We start from the raw sequence: 21,856 nt of genomic DNA, 5'->3' as shown, positions 1-21,856 counted from the left end.
TAAGCTTTTGTGGGCTACAGCCCACTTCATCGGATGCACAGAATGGAACATATAGGAAGAAGATATATGCACATACAGAGAATATAAAAGGTGGAAGTCGCCTTACCCACTCTAAGAGGCTAATTAATTAAGATGAGCTATTATCAGCAGGAGGGAAAAAAAGTTTGTCTCTAAGGTGCCACAAGTACTCCTGTTCTTTTTGCGGATACAGACTACCATGGCTGCTACTCCGAAACCTGTTACTAAGAATAGTGCTCATTCATCATTTGGGGGCCTCGGTCATTATACTAAGAATACAAGTCGTGTTACGTTGCAACCATCCACCAAGCGTGTTTGATGTTTTTTATCTAACTTCTCCACATGTCTGCCAGGAACTTATTGCTTAGGACCAGATACTAAAGATATTTAAGTGCCTAACGTTGCAAATAGGCTCCTAGACGAAGATCCTGACAGTGAAAGGTGTTTTAGATGCCAGTGGTATTTAGGTCCCTAGTTTTAGTGTGGCCACACCTAAATGAGCCTATCCAAACCAGCCCATGTGTGGTGGAGGGAGTGGAAAACCAACTGCCCTCGCCCCTCTACCTCTCGCAGCTGGCCTAGGCCTGCCAGCCATGCTGTGTGATGAAGGGCAGGCCAGCAAGGCAGTGAATGCCGTGACCTCAGCTCACACCACCTCCATTTCATCTTGGCTCATCCCCAGCCAGACACAAATAGCATCAGGGACTGTGCCAAGCGCCACGTGAGGGGAGGAATATGCAAAGTGTCTCTGGGTTGTGACTTCTCTTGCCCTGATTTCCCAGGTGCCCAGAGAGAAGCCAGCCATGCCCTTGCCCCCATAGCCAGCTCACAACCCCTGCCTGACTCAGCTATTCTGCTACCGAAAGCCGAGCAGATTCCTCCCTAGAAGAGAAGATCTAGAGAGCAACTCAGCTTTTCTGCTGTATGAAACAGAGCCAAGACCCTGCTGCAGGAAGGGATCTCTCGCCTAGAGTGACTCTGCACTTCTGCTCTTTAACGCATAGCAGACACCTCGCTGAGAGGTGGGATCTGTCTCGACTCTCGCAGACCGTGGCAGGTAGGTGCTACATTTCAATAAACACTTGTGCCTCCTTCTGGCTAAACATTTCTTCAGCCAGATCCTGAGCTGCCTGCCGCGCTTTTCCTCACGTCTTACGCAGACTGGGTTTGGCCAAGCAGAAGCGGAGCTAGGATGGGGGGACCGGGCTCTATGATGATCTATATTTTTGGAGATTCATAAAGTTTAAGGCAGAGGTGGGCAAACTTTTTGGCCCAAGGGCCACATCGGGGTTCTGAAACCGGGTAGGGAAGGCTGTGCCTCCCCAAACAGCCTGGCCCCTGATCCCTATCTGCACCCTCCCACTTCCTGCCCCCCTCCGAATCCCCGAGTCATCCAACCCCCCTCCCCCGCTCCTTGTCTCCTGACCACCCCTTCCTGGGACCCACCACCCCTAACCACCCCCAGGATGCCATCCAACCCCCCTCCTCTGCTCCCTGTTCCCTGACTGCCAAGACCCCTATCCACACTCCCATCCCCTGACAGGCTCCCACCCCCATCCAACTGCCCCCTACTCCCTGTCCCCTGACCACTCCCTCCTAGGACCTCCCACCCCTAACTGCCCACCTCCGGGATCCCATCCCCATCCCCATCCAACCCCCCTGCTCTCTGTCCCCAGGCTGCCCAGACCCCTATCCACATCCCCGCCCTGACAGGACCCCCAGAACTCCCACCTCCATCCAACCACCTCCTGCTCCCTGTCCCCTGACTGCTCCCGGGATCCCCTGCCCCTTATCCAACCCTCTCGCTCCCCACCCTGATACCAGGACTGGCAGCCGCACTGCATGACCAGAGCCAACCATGCCGTCATACTGCCCAGCAGGAGCGGCAGGCCAGAGCGCTGCTGGCGCAGTGAGCTGAGGCTGCAGGGGACGAGGGACAGCAGGACGAGGCTAGGGGTTAGCCTCCTCGGCCGGGAGCTCAGGGGCTGGGCAGGACGGTCCGGTGAGCCAGATGTGGCCTGCGGGCCACAGTTTGCCCACCTCTGGGTTAAGATCAAAAGGGGTCATTATGATCAGCCAGTCTGGCTTCCTGTCTAGCACCAGCCAGGGAACTGAATGCAGGCCTCGAAACAGCACTGGGTCCAGTGATCATCATGGAAAGACCCAAGTGAAACAAGCATGGATATCTCACTCTGCTCTGAAATAGGACTATGGCTTTTCCAGCTCTTGCCTCTAAATCTTACCTCCCCAGTGTCAGAAAGAGGAGGAAGCAGCCAGGACTGACTTGGCTAGCCAAGCTGGTAGCCACCTGGCAAAAGCAGTAGCTGCTCCGTTTCTCCTCTGAGATGATGGCTAGAGAAAGAAGCAGCTGCACAACTGTTTTGAAGGTGTTTTGGAGGTTGGAAATTTTCTCAGCACCTAACTTGGAAAGAGAAAAGGCCCCAGAGCTGCAGTTACATTTTGGCATCATTATCTGAACTGGTCCTGACCCCTTCCTTGCATGGGTTAAGATGGGGTTGTCAGTAGGCAGACCGTGTGGTCCAAACCCGGACAGCTAGAGACTTTTCAGGGGACCCCACAGGATGTGCCAGGACTCAGGGCTTCAGCCCTGCTTGGAATCCCGTCAGGACTTGGGGTTTCAGAGGGAAGCGGGACACGTTTTGTTCCAGCCCTTCCTGACCTGGTGTAGATTTGGGATTGCAGAGATGGGAGAGGAGCTCACCCTGCACCAGCAAATCTTACAGGCATGAGAGTTGCTGGCTGCCTCCCTCCTTAGTCTCCCCATCCCTCAGTCAGCAGTCTCAGGGGCAGCACGCAGCCAGTAGCTACCCTGACAGGGATGGAAAATTACTCCGACCAGGGAGAAGCACCTGAACCACCGAGGTACACTCATCAGGATCAGCAAAGCCCCAGCACAGCCACCAAAGGCTGCCTATGACCCAGCCTCCATGAAGACATTGGCACATAGGCTACAAAGGGTTAAGCAGAGCAACAGCTAGGACACAGAGGCCAACAGGTAGGTGAGATTGCTCCCAGTGCAGGATGGGAAGATGAGAGGGGGTGAAGCATTCTTCTCTTGTGGAACCAGAGGCCACTGGACAGGAGGGTCACCTGCCATCACTGCTTGGGGAGGACCTGATGGGGAAGCGCCTGCACCCATGGATCCCTAAGGCAATCAGGTGCTGGGAAGCATGCCCCTAGGGTCATCCAGGCCACTGGATGGGTGGAGCACCCACCAACACTGGGTGGGGCACAGCCACCAGTAGGCATGGAACTGCAGGATGGAGATGTTAGTGCCTGGGTGAGAATCCTCCACAAGTTGGGAGCCCTCCGGGAGGGTTGTGGGTTTGCAAACACAGATCAGAGAAATCACCAAGCAAGAGAAGGTTTCCAGGGGCTTCTGACTCTGTAGTGAAAGGATGAAGAGTTCATGTGTATGAAGTGTTATTTTCTTTCAGGCTTGGATACGTACGTTAAAGAAACCACAAAAGACTGAAAAGTTTTTAATATATTATCTACATACAGCTATGCCTATAATAACTGTATTTGACAATACTCATTCAAAATTTAAAACAGTATTTTAATGCTAACATTTGCAACTATTTAACATTTTATTGAAGTACTTTCTCAAAGGCTTAGCTGTAATTTATTACATCTTTCTTGGAGGGTTTTTTTAGGTTATATAGTGGTTTGATTTTATTTTTCATTTAATGCGCTAAAAATATAAGCAATAGCCCCTGGGTATATTTCACAGCATTGTACATGTTCACTGAACACGGGCACTTGCAGTGTGAAAAACATTTCTCTGGAGTCCAGAGCTTGAGTGTATCTTGACCAAGAAATCTGGACCATGACAAAAAGTAATTGATTCCCCTGGACTAGGAGCTGAAGTCTTGGCCCAGATACCTGTGAAGTGACAGAAATGTGAACAGTTCCACCCCGTAGGTACTGCAGCTGGAGCTAGGCAGAATTTGTCATATGAAACTCACTCTGGCAAAAAACACAGATTCAGCAACAATGAAAAAGTTCATAAATTTATGTTGATTTCACTGAATCATTTTGGTTTGGGAAAAAAACACATTCCAAAACACCAAAACATTTAAACTGTGACATTTCTGGTACCAAACGTTTCAGTTTATCAGTTTGAAATGATTGTTTCAAAAAGTCCTTTAATTTTGTTTGGAAAACAACAACAACAATCAAAAGCATTAAAAAAACAGTCAAAATGGAACAAATGTTTGTTTTTTCTGGTCAAACAAAACTTTTCATTTGACCCAATTTTTTTATTTCTATGTTTTGAATTGCCAATGAACCAAAACATCTTTTCTTTGCCCAGTTCTGAGAGCAGAACCATTCTGCTTACAAGAAGAAATGGAGGAATCTGATGAATCTCACAGATTGTTTAACAGCTGGACACGGGTGAGGCCTCAGCTGGAGCACTGTGTCCAGTTTTATGCCCTGCACTTTAAAAAAGATGTGGCTAAACTGGAGAGAGTCCAAAGGAGGGCACCAAACATGAGAAGAGAACAAAACCTACGAGGAAAGGTCAAAAGACCTGGCCATGTTTAGTTTAGAGAAGAGAAAGCAGAGGAGTGACCTGATAACAATCTTCAAATATTTACAAGACTGTTAAAAAGAGCACAGTGATCAGTTTTTCTCCATGTCCGCTGAAAATAGAACAAGCAGTTAATCTGCAGCAAGGGAGATTTAGGTTAAATATTAGGAAACACTTTCTAACTGTGCGAGCACTGAAGCTCTGGAACAGGCTTCCAAGGGAGGTTGTGGAATCCTCACTGCTGAAGGTTTTTAAGAAAGGTTGGACAAAAACCAGTCACTGATGTCCACACCATTGGGGACTCGTTCACCTGCACATCTACCAATGTGATCTATGCCAACGTGTGCCAGCAATGCCCCTCTGCCATGTACATTGGTCAAACCTGACAGTCTCTACGCAAAAGAATAAATGGACACAAATCTGACATCAGGAGTCATAACATTAAAAAATCAGTAGGAGAACACTTCAAGCTCACTGGTCACTCAGTAACGACCTAAAAGTGGCAATTTTTCAACAAATAAAACTTCAAAAACAGACTCCAACATGAAACTGCAGAGCTGGAATTAATTTGCAAACTGGACACCATCAGATTAGGCCTAAATAAAGACTGGGAGTGGTTGGGTCATTACAAAAACTAAACCTAATTTCTCCAATACTAAATTTCCCCTACTGTTACTCACAACTTCTTGTCAACTGTCTGAAATGGGCCACTCTCATTACCACTTCAAAAGTTATTTTTCCTCCCTTGGTATCCTGCTGTCAATTGAATTGTCTCATTAGAGTGATGTCACACTTGGTAAGGCAACTCCCGTCTTTTCATGTATTTATACCTGCTCTTGTATTTTCCACTCCATGCATCTGATGAAGTGGGTTCCAGCCCATGAAAGTTTATGCCCAAATAAATTTCTTAGTCTCTAAGGTGCCACAAGGACCCCTTGTTGTTTTTGCTGATACAGACTAACACGGCTACTGCTCTGAAACCTAATGTCCTAGGTTTACTTGGTCCTGCCTCAGCACATGGGGGCCAGACTAGATGACCTCTCGAAGTCCCTTCCAGCCTGGCATTTCTGTGATTCTAACCCTAGCACCTTCTCTATCTCTAGTTCTTGCATCTCATACCATTTTATTATTAAATCATTCCAGAGCCTGTGATTCGGTAGCAATGGCCACTGGCGACAAATACACGATTATACGCACCAAACGCAAAGAGCTGATAGGAATCATTCAGAGAGACCCCGAGAGCGTCTTAGATGAGTTACTAGCTCAGTCCGTCATCACAGAGGAAGAGTACGACAGCGTGAACCAGCTACAAGACAAAGTGGCCCAAATTAGGAAATTGCTGATTTACATACAGAAAAGGGGGGAGTCGACCTGCCGAGACTTTCTGGAGTGTTTAGAAATTTTATTCCCAGGCACAAATCGGCTTTTGCAACCTTCAGAATACGGTAAGTTGCATCTCAAGCATAAGCGCTGACTTTCTAGCAGAACTGTCATATTGTGCTAGATTTATAGTCTGACCCAGGAATGTCGGAAGTCCCCTAAAGGGGAGGGAGGGGCCATAGGTGCCCAAACTGTGGCCCTGCCCCCCAAGCCCTGCCCCAGCCCCACCCCTTCTCCCTGAGCCCCAGCCCTGGCACCACTCATTCCCACCAAGGCCCTGCCCTCACACTGCCCCTTCTCCATCAGCCCCCGCCCTCGTGCCGCCCCTTCTCCTGAGGCCCAGGTCCTGCACCTCCTCTTCCCCCTCCAAGACCCCACCCCCCACTTGCTCCTCTCCACCCCCTCCCTCCCATCACTCACCCTTACGGCTGGTGAAAAGTAGAATGGCACAGTCCTTCCACTTTTAACAGTGGGGGCAGAATGGCCCCCTGGCTTTCCCTGTTCTGGTGCGCCTGGCCTGAGCGCAAAAAATAGTTAAAGAGGCTGTTTTTCCTCCATAAGAGAGGGGGGCTGATTGATTTAGGATATTCGTTTTGTTTATTTAAATGAGTTTAACAGATTATATGAATTTTAGGTCACAACATAGGTTGTCAACTTCAAATTTAGGTTTAAACAAATTTATTTTAAGAAAAAAATTACTTTTATTATTAATTTATATTAATATAATCATCATTATTATTTGTATTTTTGGAGGGCCTGGGAGGGGCAGCTCCCCATGTGCCAGGCAATTAGGGTGACCAGATGTCCCGATTTTATAGGGACCATCCTGATTCTTGGGTCTTTTTCTTATATAGGTTCCTATTACCCCCCACCCCCATCCCGATTTTTCACATTTGCTGTCTGGTCACCCTTCAGGCACTGCACAGTCTTACGGTTTATTGTTTGTAGTGTGGTCATCTGCCGGAATGGCGACCTTGCGTTTCTGTGCCGTGAATGAAGCCAGAGCATTGTCATTGGGCTGGTGGAGGAATGCGCCAAAGGGGCTGATCAAAGGAATCCCTCTGCCAAATGGTGCTCGGAGAGGGGAACCATACAGGCATAACGACATAAAGGACAGGCACAGGCGGCAGATATCATAGGCCAGGGCAGGCTAAACCTCCCCGACCCAGCCGGGGCCTGGCCCACGTTGTGCCTGAGGCCCTGCCTTCCCAGCTGGCAGCCTTGAGCTCGGGCCCGCCAGCAGCCAGGGGCGGCCCAGGGTGGTGCTGGGGCCAGCCGGGGAGCAGGACAGCTGGTCGGGACAGCACTGGAGCCGACCCAGCGCTGGGAGGGGTGGGGGGTAACTCAGCCCAGCGCTGGGGCCAGCCTGGTTCTTGTGGGGGGCACCTGGGGTGGGCAGGCTGTGGCTCCTTTGGCCATGCAGAGGGACCGCTTGGGGCTCTGGCAGGCGGGGCAGGTGCACTGCCCTGAAGGGAGGATTCCCCCACTGCTCATGGGGGCAGAAATGGCCTGGACCAGACTGGGGTGGCGGAGCCTCTCAGAGCGAAAGAGAGGGGACTAGTAAAAGCCTGTTCAACGCCAACGAGGCCCAACCATGAGTCTTGCACTGCCTGGGGGGTGCAAGGGGAGCTTCAAAGGGGAAAACCTGCCACAGGAAGGGGCAGTGAACTGGGAGAAGCTGCCCCGCCTCAGAGAGCCGAGAAGGAGACAGCAACCGGCCTCGCTGTGCCAGCAGCAGGCCCCGGCCTTGCAGCCGCGTGCCCTCCCAAGGAAGGGCTGAGGGTGTTGACTAGCCCAAAGGCCTGGCCCTGGCAGCTGGCCTGAGCTCCAGGTCACCCTGCCTTCTTTTCCATTCCCCACAGACTCCCCTGTCCCGTAAGGGAAGAGAGAGGGGAGAGGACTTTCCTTTTTTGTTTGTTGCTCCCAGAACCCCTTGGGCGTCTGCCAGGGTGGGGGAGAAAGAAACCTGAAGTGGGGTCTGCGAGGGACTTTAGGGGACTCTGCCCCCCCACAGGGCCCTAAACAACAGCAGATGAAATGGGAAGGTGCTGCATACACACAGTACAAAAAGCCAGCCCCAAAGAGTTTACAATCTCTTGTCACGCTGTCCTCAGGGTGCCCTTAACCATAAGCCACAGTGTCTCTTCTCTGTCTCAGCTTTGCTGGTGCTTAAACTGTGTGTCAGCTCCCTGCTGCACCAGCCCGTCCGCTCCACCACAAACTCCTCGACACTCAGCCAGTCTTAACCTTGCCTTGCAGGTGACGTTCAATTAATCCCAATTCCTGAGTTCCACAGAGACGTCTCTCGGCAGCATTCGGTCTCCCTCACCGGACACTCACAGAAATTATTAAAAAGGGAGAGCGAAAGCACACGCACAAAGCAGGACACGCACCAGTTTGGCTTGGGATTCTGTCACGGAGTCACCGGGTGATGCTCTGGAACTGCTCCCCACCAAGCCAGTCAGGACTTTGGGGAGCCTCTTCTCCCTTGGAGCAGACTTGTTCAGGGCAAGAAGCTCACACAGCTTCACCTCCTGGGTCTCTCCTTGGAGCATTCAGCATCCTCTGCCCCTCCGTGCGCTTCCCACAGCGAGTCCACCCCAGCGGCGTCCTGGGGAAGCCACCGGGTTCTGCACCCCCACTTTGCAGTCAGACGTGACTCTCAGCCAGCCAGTAAAACAGAGGTTTATTCGATGACAGGAACAGGGTCTAAAACAGAGCTTGTAGGTACAGCGAACCAGACCCCTCGGCTGGGTCCATTCTGGGGGGCAGTGAGCCAGACCCCCAGGTCTGCCCTCCACCCTTGGCCCCAGCCAGCTCCAGACTAACAACCCCTCCCAGCCCCTCCTCTCTCCTCAGCCCCTTTCCCGGGCCAGGAGGTCACCTGATCTCTTTGTCTCCAACACCTTCAGCTGGCACCTTTGCAGAGGAGGGACCCAGGCCATCAGTTGCTAGGAGACAGAGTGCCAGGCATTTAGGTGCACTGGCCCTTTGCTCTGCCAGATACTTAAGAACTGCCATGGGGACACTGAGGCACCAACACAGTATTCAGGGGAAATATTAAGAACTTTCCCAGTTCGTCACATCTCTCCCCCCTTCGAGACCGAACTGAGCGAGGTCACTCCAGCCAGTGACCTGGGGAAGTTCGAACCCACCAACTTCCATGGATGCCCCAGCATCTCTCCCATTCCTTGGTGTGAGTTACACCAGGACAGTCCAGTCTCACGCCCTCCCTTAGATCAGGTGTGCTTGATGGCACTTGCAGGCCACATGTGGGAAGGTTTATGCGGCTTGAACCCTTTTGCTACCCCAATACCCCTGGGGTTCAAACTGGGACGGGGTCTTCTCCCAGCTCTCTGGACTGCGATTCGGGCTCTCTTGCTTAAGAGCCCCCATCTTGGCCTTGGCCAGCTCTAGGCTTGGGCAGCTGCTTTCCACTTCGTGGCCCAGATACAACACCTCTGCCATCCCCAACTTACACTTTCCAGCTTTTACCGTCAGTCCCACCTCCTTGAGGCAGCCCATCCCCCTTTTCACCTGGGACACCTGTTCCTCCCAGGTCTGGCTAAAGATGCACATGTTATCAGTGTCTGCCAGGGCCAAGTTCTCCATCTCCCTCTGCTTGTTTAGAATCTCCCCAGGCCTAGGCATGGCGTCGGCATCGGACACTGTGATGGCTTTAAGCTTCTGATAGCCCTCATAAAACCAGATCATCCTGTTTCCCTTGGGGATCAGCCCCACGGGTGAGGCCCATGGGCTGTAAAATGGCTGGATCCCATCTAAAGGCAGCATGTCCCTGACCTCTCTCTCCAGGTTCTGGGCTGCTTTCCCAGTGACTCTGAACGGGGAACACTTGATGGGGAGATTGGCTCCCACCTCAGGGAAGAGATCCCCCAGGGGGTCTTCCCCTTTCTCCATCCAATCCTCCCCCTTCAGGTCCAGGGGTCCCCTCACTCTCCTCCCATCCAGCAGCTCAAATGGGAAGAGCCCTGTGGATTCCTGGAGCACCACCAGCTGCCTCCCGATTCCCCCCAGTTCTACTTCCCCTTGGGGAGCCCATTCCCGGTACAGGAATCCCTTCTCCTGCAGGACTCTGTCCCTGCAGCCTTCCCCAAGGGGGTTTGCAGCACTGTGGCCAGCAAGTTCCCTCAGCTTTTCCAAGGAGGGATCCTTTTGCAGCTCGGTCTGGGATTCAGCAGCTGGGGCAAGGAGTGGGACCTGCTCCCTCTCACTGGCTGGGCCTGGGGTCACAGCCCCCCTGAGCCCTGTCCCTGGTAGCTCCCTCCCTGCTGTGTAATCACTTCCCAGCAGCACGTCTGGACCAGGCAAACCTGGTTGGCAGCCGACCTGCCCTGCCTGGGTGTCCCCCCACTCAGCTGGGGTCTCAGCTCCCCCTGTGCTCAGCGCTGCCCTTGCTGTCCCAGTGGGGCAAGGCAGCGAGCTCTTTGCTCTGGTCACAGCATCAGAGCCAGCGTGAGCCCCCTCTCCGGTGTGCAGGGGGGCGGGGAGCATCTTTCCCTCCCACTCAGCCCCAGGGGGCTGGTTACAGGTAGGCAGGTATCCTGAGCCCTGCAGCCCCTCCTCCGTGCCAGCCAGGTCATTTGCATTTCCACTGACCATTTCCATCCTAGCCAATTGGTTCCCTGGATTTGAATTCAAACCCTCGGCCGTTACAGGAGCGGGGCCTGGATCCTGTCCCATGGGAAGACAGTCACCCCCCAACACGGCCTCCCAGCCGATATCCTGGAGAACCCCAACGACCAGCCAGCCCGACCCCTTCTGGGTCTGCACAGGGATCTGGGCCATAGGCAGGGCGAGGGGCTTCACCCCAGGGAACTTCACCCATGTCCCACAGTCCCTCAGCATCTGGGGCTGCACCACCACAGTTCTCTCTGTCCCAGGGTCTCGCCCCGGCAGGCGTGTTTCCCCACTGACCCCTGGGCAGCCCCCTATGTCTCTCTGCTCCACCATCACCAGTCCACGCTGCTGCTGCTTCTCCTGCAGCTTTTCCTCAGGCTCTTGCTTTCTCTCACGGTCCTCTCGCTCTCTCGGGCTCTGCTCCCATCCCATCCGTCTCCAATCTCCCGATGAGGAACCCAATCGTGAAGATCCTCGTCTGACTGGGGACCAGACTCCCGGGGATGCCTGGCTGATGCTCCAGCTGCTCTCAGATCCTCTTGTAGCCTCATCTGGGCCAGGAATCTGCTCCTCAGAGCGGTGCTTTTCCTCCAACTGCACGATTAACTGTGCCTTGGTGAATTTCCCCATGTGTAACCCTCTCTTTGTGCACAGGATCACAATGTCCTTCTCAAGGAGATGGTGATAGGCCATCACTTCACCGTTCCCAAGTGGCTCTGGACTCACAGGCCTGTGTGCTCTTGGCTCCCCCATGGTTTCCAGGAAGAACCCCTGGTGTGCCAGCCCTTCTTGTGATCACCACCTCTTTGCCAGGGTCGAGCTGCAGACTCCTCCGCCCCTGGGACTGCTCCTGCAATCCCCCGGGGAACCCTGCTACTGCAAAAATCCTTCTCTCTCCCAGGGTCGAGCGGCAAGCTCCTCCGCCCGAGACTGCTCGCTGCAGTCCTCAGGGGGACCCCGTTACTCCAACAGTCCTTCTCGCTGGTCACACACTCCCAGAGGTTAACTGCCCCCTGAAACCGTCCCTCTCTGAGCCTTCAGCACCGCTGGTCCTCATTATCCCTCCTCTGTTTTACTGCTCCCCAGTCACTTACTGCAAGCAGCACCATTCACGGGAGCCTCCTCTCCCTTGGAGCAGACTTGTTCAGGGCAAGAAGCTCACACAGCTTCACCTCCTGGGTCTCTCCTTGGAGCATTCAGCATCCTCTGCCCCTCCGTGCGCTTCCCACAGCGAGTCCACCCCAGCGGGGTCCTGGGGAAGCCACCGGGTTCTGCACCCCCACTTTGCAGTCAGACGTGACTCTCAGCCAGCCAGTAAAACAGAGGTTTATTCGATGACAGGAACAGGGTCTAAAACAGAGCTTGTAGGTACAGCGAACCAGACCCCTCGGCTGGGTCCATTCTGGGGGGCAGTGAGCCAGACCCCCAGGTCTGCCCTCCACCCTTGGCCCCAGCCAGCTCCAGACTAACAACCCCTCCCAGCCCCTCCTCTCTCCTCAGCCCCTTTCCCGGGCCAGGAGGTCACCTGATCTCTTTGTCTCCAACACCTTCAGCTGGCACCTTTGCAGAGGAGGGACCCAGGCCATCAGTTGCTAGGAGACAGAGTGCCAGGCATTTAGGTGCACTGGCCCTTTGCTCTGCCAGATACTTAAGAACTGCCATGGGGACACTGAGGCACCAACACAGTATTCAGGGGAAATATTAAGAACTTTCCCAGTTCGTCACATCTCTCCCCCCTTCGAGACCGAACTGAGCGAGGTCACTCCAGCCAGTGACCTGGGGAAGTTCGAACCCACCAACTTCCATGGATGCCCCAGCATCTCTCCCATTCCTTGGTGTGAGTTACACCAGGACAGTCCAGTCTCACGCCCTCCCTTAGATCAGGTGTGCTTGATGGCACTTGCAGGCCACATGTGGGAAGGTTTATGCGGCTTGAACCCTTTTGCTACCCCAATACCCCTGGGGTTCAAACTGGGACGGGGTCTTCTCCCAGCTCTCTGGGCTGCGATTCGGGCTCTCTTGCTTAAGAGCCCCCATCTTGGCCTTGGCCAGCTCTAGGCTTGGGCAGCTGCTTTCCACTTCGTGGCCCAGATACAACACCTCTGCCATCCCCAACTTACACTTTCCAGCTTTTACCGTCAGTCCCACCTCCTTGAGGCAGCCCATCCCCCTTTTCACCTGGGACACCTGTTCCTCCCAGGTCTGGCTAAAGATGCACATGTTATCAGTGTCTGCCAGGGCCAAGTTCTCCATCTCCCTCTGCTTGTTTAGAATCTCCCCAGGCCTAGGCATGGCGTCGGCATCGGACACTGTGATGGCTTTAAGCTTCTGATAGCCCTCATAAAACCAGATCATCCTGTTTCCCTTGGGGATCAGCCCCACGGGTGAGGCCCATGGGCTGTAAAATGGCTGGATCCCATCTAAAGGCAGCATGTCCCTGACCTCTCTCTCCAGGTTCTGGGCTGCTTTCCCAGTGACTCTGAACGGGGAACACTTGATGGGGAGATTGGCTCCCACCTCAGGGAAGAGATCCCCCAGGGGGTCTTCCCCTTTCTCCATCCAATCCTCCCCCTTCAGGTCCAGGGGTCCCCTCACTCTCCTCCCATCCAGCAGCTCAAATGGGAAGAGCCCTGTGGATTCCTGGAGCACCACCAGCTGCCTCCCGATTCCCCCCAGTTCTACTTCCCCTTGGGGAGCCCATTCCCGGTACAGGAATCCCTTCTCCTGCAGGACTCTGTCCCTGCAGCCTTCCCCAAGGGGGTTTGCAGCACTGTGGCCAGCAAGTTCCCTCAGCTTTTCCAAGGAGGGATCCTTTTGCAGCTCGGTCTGGGATTCAGCAGCTGGGGCAAGGAGTGGGACCTGCTCCCTCTCACTGGCTGGGCCTGGGGTCACAGCCCCCCTGAGCCCTGTCCCTGGTAGCTCCCTCCCTGCTGTGTAATCACTTCCCAGCAGCACGTCTGGACCAGGCAAACCTGGTTGGCAGCCGACCTGCCCTGCCTGGGTGTCCCCCCACTCAGCTGGGGTCTCAGCTCCCCCTGTGCTCAGCGCTGCCCTTGCTGTCCCAGTGGGGCAAGGCAGCGAGCTCTTTGCTCTGGTCACAGCATCAGAGCCAGCGTGAGCCCCCTCTCCGGTGTGCAGGGGGGCGGGGAGCATCTTTCCCTCCCACTCAGCCCCAGGGGGCTGGTTACAGGTAGGCAGGTATCCTGAGCCCTGCAGCCCCTCCTCCGTGCCAGCCAGGTCATTTGCATTTCCACTGACCATTTCCATCCTAGCCAATTGGTTCCCTGGATTTGAATTCAAACCCTCGGCCGTTACAGGAGCGGGGCCTGGATCCTGTCCCATGGGAAGACAGTCACGCCCCAACACGGCCTCCCAGCCGATATCCTGGAGAACCCCAACGACCAGCCAGCCCGACCCCTTCTGGGTCTGCACAGGGATCTGGGCCATAGGCAGGGCGAGGGGCTTCACCCCAGGGAACTTCACCCATGTCCCACAGTCCCTCAGCATCTGGGGCTGCACCACCACAGTTCTCTCTGTCCCAGGGTCTCGCCCCGGCAGGCGTGTTTCCCCACTGACCCCTGGGCAGCCCCCTATGTCTCTCTGCTCCACCATCACCAGTCCACGCTGCTGCTGCTTCTCCTGCAGCTTTTCCTCAGGCTCTTGCTTTCTCTCACGGTCCTCTCGCTCTCTCGGGCTCTGCTCCCATCCCATCCGTCTCCAATCTCCCGATGAGGAACCCAATCGTGAAGATCCTCGTCTGACTGGGGACCAGACTCCCGGGGATGCCTGGCTGATGCTCCAGCTGCTCTCAGATCCTCTTGTAGCCTCATCTGGGCCAGGAATCTGCTCCTCAGAGCGGTGCTTTTCCTCCAACTGCACGATTAACTGTGCCTTGGTGAATTTCCCCATGTGTAACCCTCTCTTTGTGCACAGGATCACAATGTCCTTCTCAAGGAGATGGTGATAGGCCATCACTTCACCGTTCCCAAGTGGCTCTGGACTCACAGGCCTGTGTGCTCTTGGCTCCCCCATGGTTTCCAGGAAGAACCCCTGGTGTGCCAGCCCTTCTTGTGATCACCACCTCTTTGCCAGGGTCGAGCTGCAGACTCCTCCGCCCCTGGGACTGCTCCTGCAATCCCCCGGGGAACCCTGCTACTGCAAAAATCCTTCTCTCTCCCAGGGTCGAGCGGCAAGCTCCTCCGCCCGAGACTGCTCGCTGCAGTCCTCAGGGGGACCCCGTTACTCCAACAGTCCTTCTTGCTGGTCACGCACTCCCAGAGGTTAACTGCCCCCTGAAACCGTCCCTCTCTGAGCCTTCAGCACCCCTGGTCCTCATTATCCCTCCTCTGTTTTACTGCTCCCCAGTCACTTACTGCAAGCAGCACCATTCACGGGAGCCTCCTCTCCCTTGGAGCAGACTTGTTCAGGGCAAGAAGCTCACACAGCTTCACCTCCTGGGTCTCTCCTTGGAGCATTCAGCATCCTCTGCCCCTCCGTGCGCTTCCCACAGCGAGTCCACCCCAGCGGGGTCCTGGGGAAGCCACCGGGTTCTGCACCCCCACTTTGCAGTCAGACGTGACTCTCAGCCAGCCAGTAAAACAGAGGTTTATTCAACGACAGGAACAGGGTCTAAAACAGAGCTTGTAGGTACAGCGAACCGGACCCCTCGGCTGGGTCCATTCTGGGGGGCAGTGAGCCAGACCCCCAGGTCTGCCCTCCACCCTTGGCCCCAGCCAGCTCCAGACTAACAACCCCTCCCAGCCCCTCCTCTCTCCTCAGCCCCTTTCCCGGGCCAGGAGGTCACCTGATCTCTTTGTCTCCAACACCTTCAGCTGGCACCTTTGCAGAGGAGGGGCCCAGGCCATCAGTTGCTAGGAGACAGAGTGCCAGGCATTTAGGTGCACTGGCCCTTTGCTCTGCCAGATACTTAAGAACTGCCATGGGGACACTGAGGCACCAACACAGTATTCAGGGGAAATATTAAGAACTTTCCCAGTTCGTCACAGATTCACATTTTACTTTCGTATCCAGCGCTGAGATGGTTCATAGTAAAACTAAGCCTGAGTTCCTTAAGGAAAAGCAGATACTGAAGTGATACTAAGCAAGAGCGGAAGTTACGAACGAAACAAAAGTAACACGCTTTCTAGTGACTCAAACTTCACTTTAGCAAGGTCCAGTCTTCTTCTCAGCAGCTTTCTCACTTGCATCGAGTTACCAGCATCACCAGCCCCTCAGGAGCCGCTGGTCACAGAATCAGAGGGCATTGATCCCTTTGTCCCAAGTGATGGATACCTGCAGAGCCCCCCGTTCTTCCCTTTCACCGCCCAGAATGCCTTTGAGATGAACTCTGTGAACAGTAAACCCAGATAAAGTTCCTCTCCCCAGCTGCTGCTTCTTCCAGATGCAGGCAGCAGACCCCTTCTTCCACCTCAGGCCCATTGGCTCTCTCAATTGTCTTGATCACTTCGTTTATCTTAGATGTCAATGTCCTTCTATTGCCCTGTGCTTGTGATCCAGCAATGCCGTTTTTCTTGACCCACATTCCTTTGTCAAGGGCAGGTTTATTTCTCAGATACCTTCCCCAGTGGCAGATTAGCCACTGGGCTGATGGGGCCTGTGCTCAGGGGCTCCAGAAAAAATCTGCCACCAGGCAGCAGAAGCCCGGAGCCCCGTCATGAGCACCGAGTTGGTGGGTGGGATAGGGGAAGCCCCCGCATGCTGACTCCACTTCCCGGCAGAAGCGCCAGGCACCTGAACCCCGGCTGTGGCACTGGGACTGGAGGAGATCTCACTCCTTGCTGTGACCCCGGGGTCATGGCTGGGTGGTGGGCAGAGCTTCTCTGGTCTGGAGTGGGGCAGAAAAGAGCAAATGGGTTGTGGGGCTGCTGTGGGGGGATGGAAATGGGTGAGATCATAGATGGAACAGGGGCATGGTCATGGGGGGGAAAGGGCAGAATGGGGTGGGGCTGTGGGCAGGGCCACAGGCGGAAAGGGTGGGAGAGGACCCCCACTTAGTCTCCAGGAAACCTTAATCCACCTCTAGCCTTCACAATGTGTATTAAGATTATACATACATCCCTATATACAACCCCTATATCCTGACTCTCACCAGCGTGTCATCAGTTTTTATATGATACTTTACAAGACACTGTTTGGCTAAATATTTTCACAATATCGGGTGGGCCGCACCCTTCGCCAATTGACATAATGGGGCTGTTAGAATCACACCTACGTAAATACTCTCAAGTTTCATGTAACTTTTGTCTGGGAATTTCTCAGAGCTGCGTGCTGCACCATTCATTAAGCTGGTTATTTGAGTGTATGGAGATAAATGAAGCAAACAAAGAAAATTAGCAACTGAATACTGCTCACCTATTCCTCCTCTGTTTTTCTTGGTAGATTTTTTCAACCCAGAGCGAGATTCACGCACTGTGCGAGACCCAGAACCAAGGGAGAGAGATTTTTTCAATCCAGAGCACCATACAGAGCTGAAGGATGAAGATGGTTTCAATCCAGAGCAGGAATCAGAGACTCAGGAAGACCCAGAGCCAAAGGAGAAAGATGATTTCAATCCAGAGCCCGATCCACAGCTGGAGGAGGAAGACAGTTCAAATCCAGAGAAGGAATCAGACATTGAGCCAGACCTGGAGACGGGTGGTTCCGATTTGGAGCAGGAATCAGAGACTCGGCAAGATCAAGAGCCCGAGGAGGAAGATGGCTCAAATCCAGAGCAAGAATTAGAGACGGAACCAGACCCTGAGCCAGAAGGTTCAAATTCAGAGCAGGAATCGGATACTCAGTGAGACCTAGACCCTGGTGGGAGAAAAACCATGTCTCAAAAGGAACATCCTCATAGGTGATTCATTCTATATCCGTAGAGTCTACTTTGACTGCCATGGGCTGCCCTTTGAGTTCCAACCGCTTATAACCATTAATTCACTCCAAGAGGCCACCGACGGAGAAGAGCAATTCCCTTGCTGTTGCCAGGATTGCGTTGTTAACTAGAAGGGGGATCCCTGTGTAGCGCTGTGCATGATCATAGCAGCACTGCGATTTCTTCATCCATCGGGACGTGGGGTTTGGGAACGTCCCTCGGGAAACCGCAGATGGGCTGATTGAGATTTTCTAGTATTTCCCTGCTGGGAGGGAGAATTCAAATGCACCCGTGTGAACTATCCCATCCAGCACAAATGGTCAGGGCGCAGGCAGGAGAAGTGGGAGGCCACAACTGTTTCTCTAATTGTAGCTCTTGCAATTGGCATCCAAGCCTTTGTCACTTTGCTGTTAGACCCGGTTGGACACGGCAGCTGTTGCAGAATTAGGCAGCTAAGCAGGGTGTCATTTCACGAGCCAAACCTGTGACCAATAATAGCTGCCAATTGGTTCCCAGATTGACTTGAAGATCTTGGTTAAACTACCAGGTGGCGTAAGACCTACCTATTAATAGCTGCTTCTCTCTCTGTGATATCTGCTGTCATGTCCACCCTCTGCCTAGGTCCTTTCTCATCCACTGAGCTGGGAAGCTCAGATGCGTTCTGCAGCGGTTCCCTTGCTTGTTCAACGGTGGTGAATCTTTCCTCTCCAGGGCCTCGTTCTTATCTCTTCTTGCTGCTTCCTTGTATTTTACCATCACTCCCTAGATGCAGCCCCCTTGCACTTTCTTCACTGGATGCCAATGGCCCAAATACCCATTTTATTAGCCCCTTCTGAAGCCCTTCAGCATCCAGCTCACCCAAAAAACTGGGTGACACTAGACAATTTTCCCATCTCCCTCTTCATCCCATTATTCCCAGCCTGTAATAAATATAGTGAATAACTCCAGCCCTGGTATTGATCTCACCCCTGGATGTGGGGTTGCGTCTTCAAACCAATTCGATTATTTGCACTCACTGCTCCTATGGAGGGTGTGGAGGGGTCGAGGACAAGCTCCAGAACTGCTCAATGCACAGTGGCAGTCAAAAAGGCTAACAATATGTCAGGAACTATTAAGAAAGAGATAAAAAAATAAGACAGAAAAATATCATCATGCCACTGCACAAATCTGTGGGTTCAGAAAAGAGCAACCAAGATGATCAAGGATATGGAATAGCTTCCACACGAGGAGAGACTAAAAAGATTAGAGCTGTTCAGCTTACAAAACAGACGACTAAAGGCGGATATGATGGAGGTCTATAAAATAAGGAATGGAGTAGGAAAAGGGAACAGAGAAGTGTTATTTACCCTTTCCTACAACACAAGAACCAGGGATCACCCATGGAAATTAACAGGCAACAGGTTTAAGATAAACAAGAGCAAGTGCTTTTTCCACGCAACACACAATTAACCTGTGGAACTCATCGCCACAGGATGTTGTGATGGCCAAAAGTATAACTTGAGTTAATTTAAAAAAACCAGCTGGATAAGTTCATGGAGGACAGGTCCATCAGTGGTTATTAGCCAAGCACAATCTCATGCTTACAGCCACCCTAAACTTGTGACTGCAAGAACCCAAGAGTGGAAGACAAAGGTGGATCACTCCATAGTTGCCTTATTCTGTTCTCTCCACGAAGCTCTGTTACTGGCCACCATCAGAGACAGGATACTGGGCTAGATGACCTTTGGTGTGACCCTCTAAGGCAACTCTTATGTTTCTTATGTAACCTCCCTTCTCTGATGGGTGCAAACCTTCTTCTGATCTCCTGCCTCAGTTTATTCCTGGCCAGTTTATCCTCATTTGTTCTTGGGCTGACACTGTCTTTTAGCTTCAGTAGCTCTTCACCCTCGCTGGTGTTTGACCCACTAAGTATGGGATTTCCAGGGCAGTATGTTGGAGAAGACAATTTCAACACATTTCTCCATTGTCAAAAGAGCTGGAGTGGAAAGCCAACAAGGCTGAATGGATCTAACTGTGAAACAATGGCACAGCCATCAGAGGGGCATTATCTTAGGGAGTGTGTACATGAGGAAAATAATTCAGATTAAGGTAGGGTGTGAATTTAATAGCAGAATAGCTATTCCTTATTAACTGCATGTGTGGACACACTTATTCTGGAATAAGGTACCCTTGTTCCAGAAGAAGCGTACTCCCACATGGAGTGAAACTGGAATAGTTAATCAGGAATAACTCCATGTGTAGACAAGCCATAAATCCAAATGGGGAGCAATTTAGGAATAGCTATTGAGGTTCATGTTCCCATATAGACAAGCACTGAGATGCTTTCCTTATCTGGAGTTAACTGGGAGCAGGCTTCTGGGCTTGCTAAAACAATGTAAATGGGTCTGCTCCCGGAACTGAAAAGTGAAGCTTACCTAACTGAGCTTGTAGTGAGGCAGAAGGTGGTTTGCCAGGAGTAGATTTTTATTGATAAATGTCAATAAATGTTGATTTCACCATACACACACGAAGCAATGCAAAAATATTTCCATCAATAATAATCGAAATTTACAGAGAGCCAAACTAAAGAAAATGCTGCCTGAGAATGTATTGGCCTTTGGTTTAAGGCTGGCTATTAACTGTGTACACTTTGACTTATGCAGCATTGTTGGTCGCTCCCAGGATATTAGAGAGACAAGGTGAGTGAGGGAATAGCTTTTTTTTGGATCAACTTTCGTTGGGAGAGGGAACGAAACTTTTGAGCTACACAGAGTTCTTCTTCAGGTCTGGGAAAGGAACTCACAGTGCCACAGCTAAATATAAGATGGAACAGATAATTTAGCATAACTGGTCAGCACATATTCTAAGGGCCCATTGAAGGTGACAAGTCCCGTTAATACCCAACGATAAACTTGAGATACAGTAATGATATTTTCATCTTCAACTCCCTCATCGATTTCCACCACAACTTCAACAACCACCATCTGTCCATTAAACTCTTTCTGGAACTTTCCCACACTAGCATCAACTTCCTGGATGCCACAATCAACTTCAACAATGGAACCCAACAGACAACCATATATAAGAAACCTACAGATCTCCACACCTGCCTTCATAGTTCTAGTAACCACCCCAAACACGCCAAAGACATCTGTTATCTACAGCCAGGCACTCAGATGCTCTGAGGAGATAGTCTGCTATATACACCTTAACACAGTCAAAACTGCCTTCACCAAACAAGGACACTCCACCGGAGAAGTAGATCTCATCATGGAATGGGCCACCCAAATACCCTGAGAGAACCTGCTTCAAAACAGAAATAAAACCCTCTCCAACCGCACGCCTCTAGTTGTCACCTACCCCCCACGCTGGAACCCATATAGTGTATCATCAAACAACTACAACCCATTCTCGATGGGGACTCCATCCTGAAAGAAATCTTTCCTGAACCCACTCTTCTGGCCCTCAAACAACCTCTCCAAGCTCATCATCAGAAGTGAGCTCCCCACAGACGAGGACACACCAATTCAAAGCGGCGCCAGAACAAGAGATGCAAAACCTGAAGACATCTCTCCACTGTTACAATGATCAACACCCTCCACAAGACACCTTTCAAGATCCAAGGTCCTACACATGCCTATCACAACGTGTGGGGTACCTCATCCAATGCACTAAATGCCTCAATAGCAACTAGTTGGGTGAAACCAGACAATCACTGTGCTCTCAGATGAACTCACACAGGAAAATGATAAAACACAAAAACACCCGGGGTGAACACTTTTCACAAAGCAATTACTCTCTGTCTGACCTATCAGTCCCCATCCTCAAAGGAAACCTGCACAACACTATTAAAAGATGAGCCTGGGAGCTTGAATTCATAATTCTGCTAGACACAAAATCATGGATTGAACCGAGACACTGGATTTATGGTTTATCACAACAATCTGTAACCCGCTCACCCTGTTTTTCCATCCATTAACTAAAGGAGTGTTAACGAACGGTTCCACCTTGAATGGTCCCTGAGGCTGAGAGTATGAGCTATTTACACTCTACTATCTGTTTGATCTTCTATTTAGCAGTGACTCTGAGTACCTTTCCCAGACCTAAAGAAGAGCTCCGTGTAGCCCGACAGCTTGGCTCCCACACCAACAGAAATTGGTCCAATAAAAAAAATATTATCTCATCTGCCTTGTCTCGCTAACGTACTTGGACTTGGGATGTTGCCAATTTGTGTTTGAACGGTTCTAAAGCTTGAACTTTTTGAATCTCAACCTCTACTGTCATTAAATTATTGTCTGACCCCCCATAATTTTGCACAACTGTGAAAATTGTAATTGATAAAAAATTTAAAAAATGCTTAAAAATAAACATCGGGATTATCCGTTGAAATGATAAAAAAATCCATCCGAGTC

At 51.9% G+C, this 21,856-nt stretch overlaps 1 protein-coding gene across 1 annotated transcript; it reads left to right on the top strand.

Moving 5' to 3' along the window:
* The first annotated feature begins 770 nt into the window (after positions 1 to 770).
* On the top strand, positions 771 to 20,020 carry NOL3 (nucleolar protein 3). The gene is made up of 3 exons (XM_050956993.1): positions 771 to 1,075; positions 5,717 to 6,018; positions 16,991 to 20,020. The coding sequence occupies exons 2-3, from the start codon at positions 5,736 to 5,738 to the stop codon at positions 17,392 to 17,394; spliced, it is 687 nt and encodes a 228-aa protein (XP_050812950.1). The 5' UTR covers positions 771 to 1,075; positions 5,717 to 5,735; the 3' UTR covers positions 17,395 to 20,020.
* Positions 20,021 to 21,856: the final 1,836 nt, after the last annotated feature.

The sequence above is a fragment of the Gopherus flavomarginatus genome, chromosome 5, assembly GCF_025201925.1.
Source record: "Gopherus flavomarginatus isolate rGopFla2 chromosome 5, rGopFla2.mat.asm, whole genome shotgun sequence".
In the NCBI taxonomy this organism is placed as follows: domain Eukaryota; kingdom Metazoa; phylum Chordata; order Testudines; family Testudinidae; genus Gopherus; species Gopherus flavomarginatus.
The sequence above is the reverse complement of the archived record's forward strand: the minus strand, read 5'-3'. Positions and strand labels throughout refer to the sequence as shown.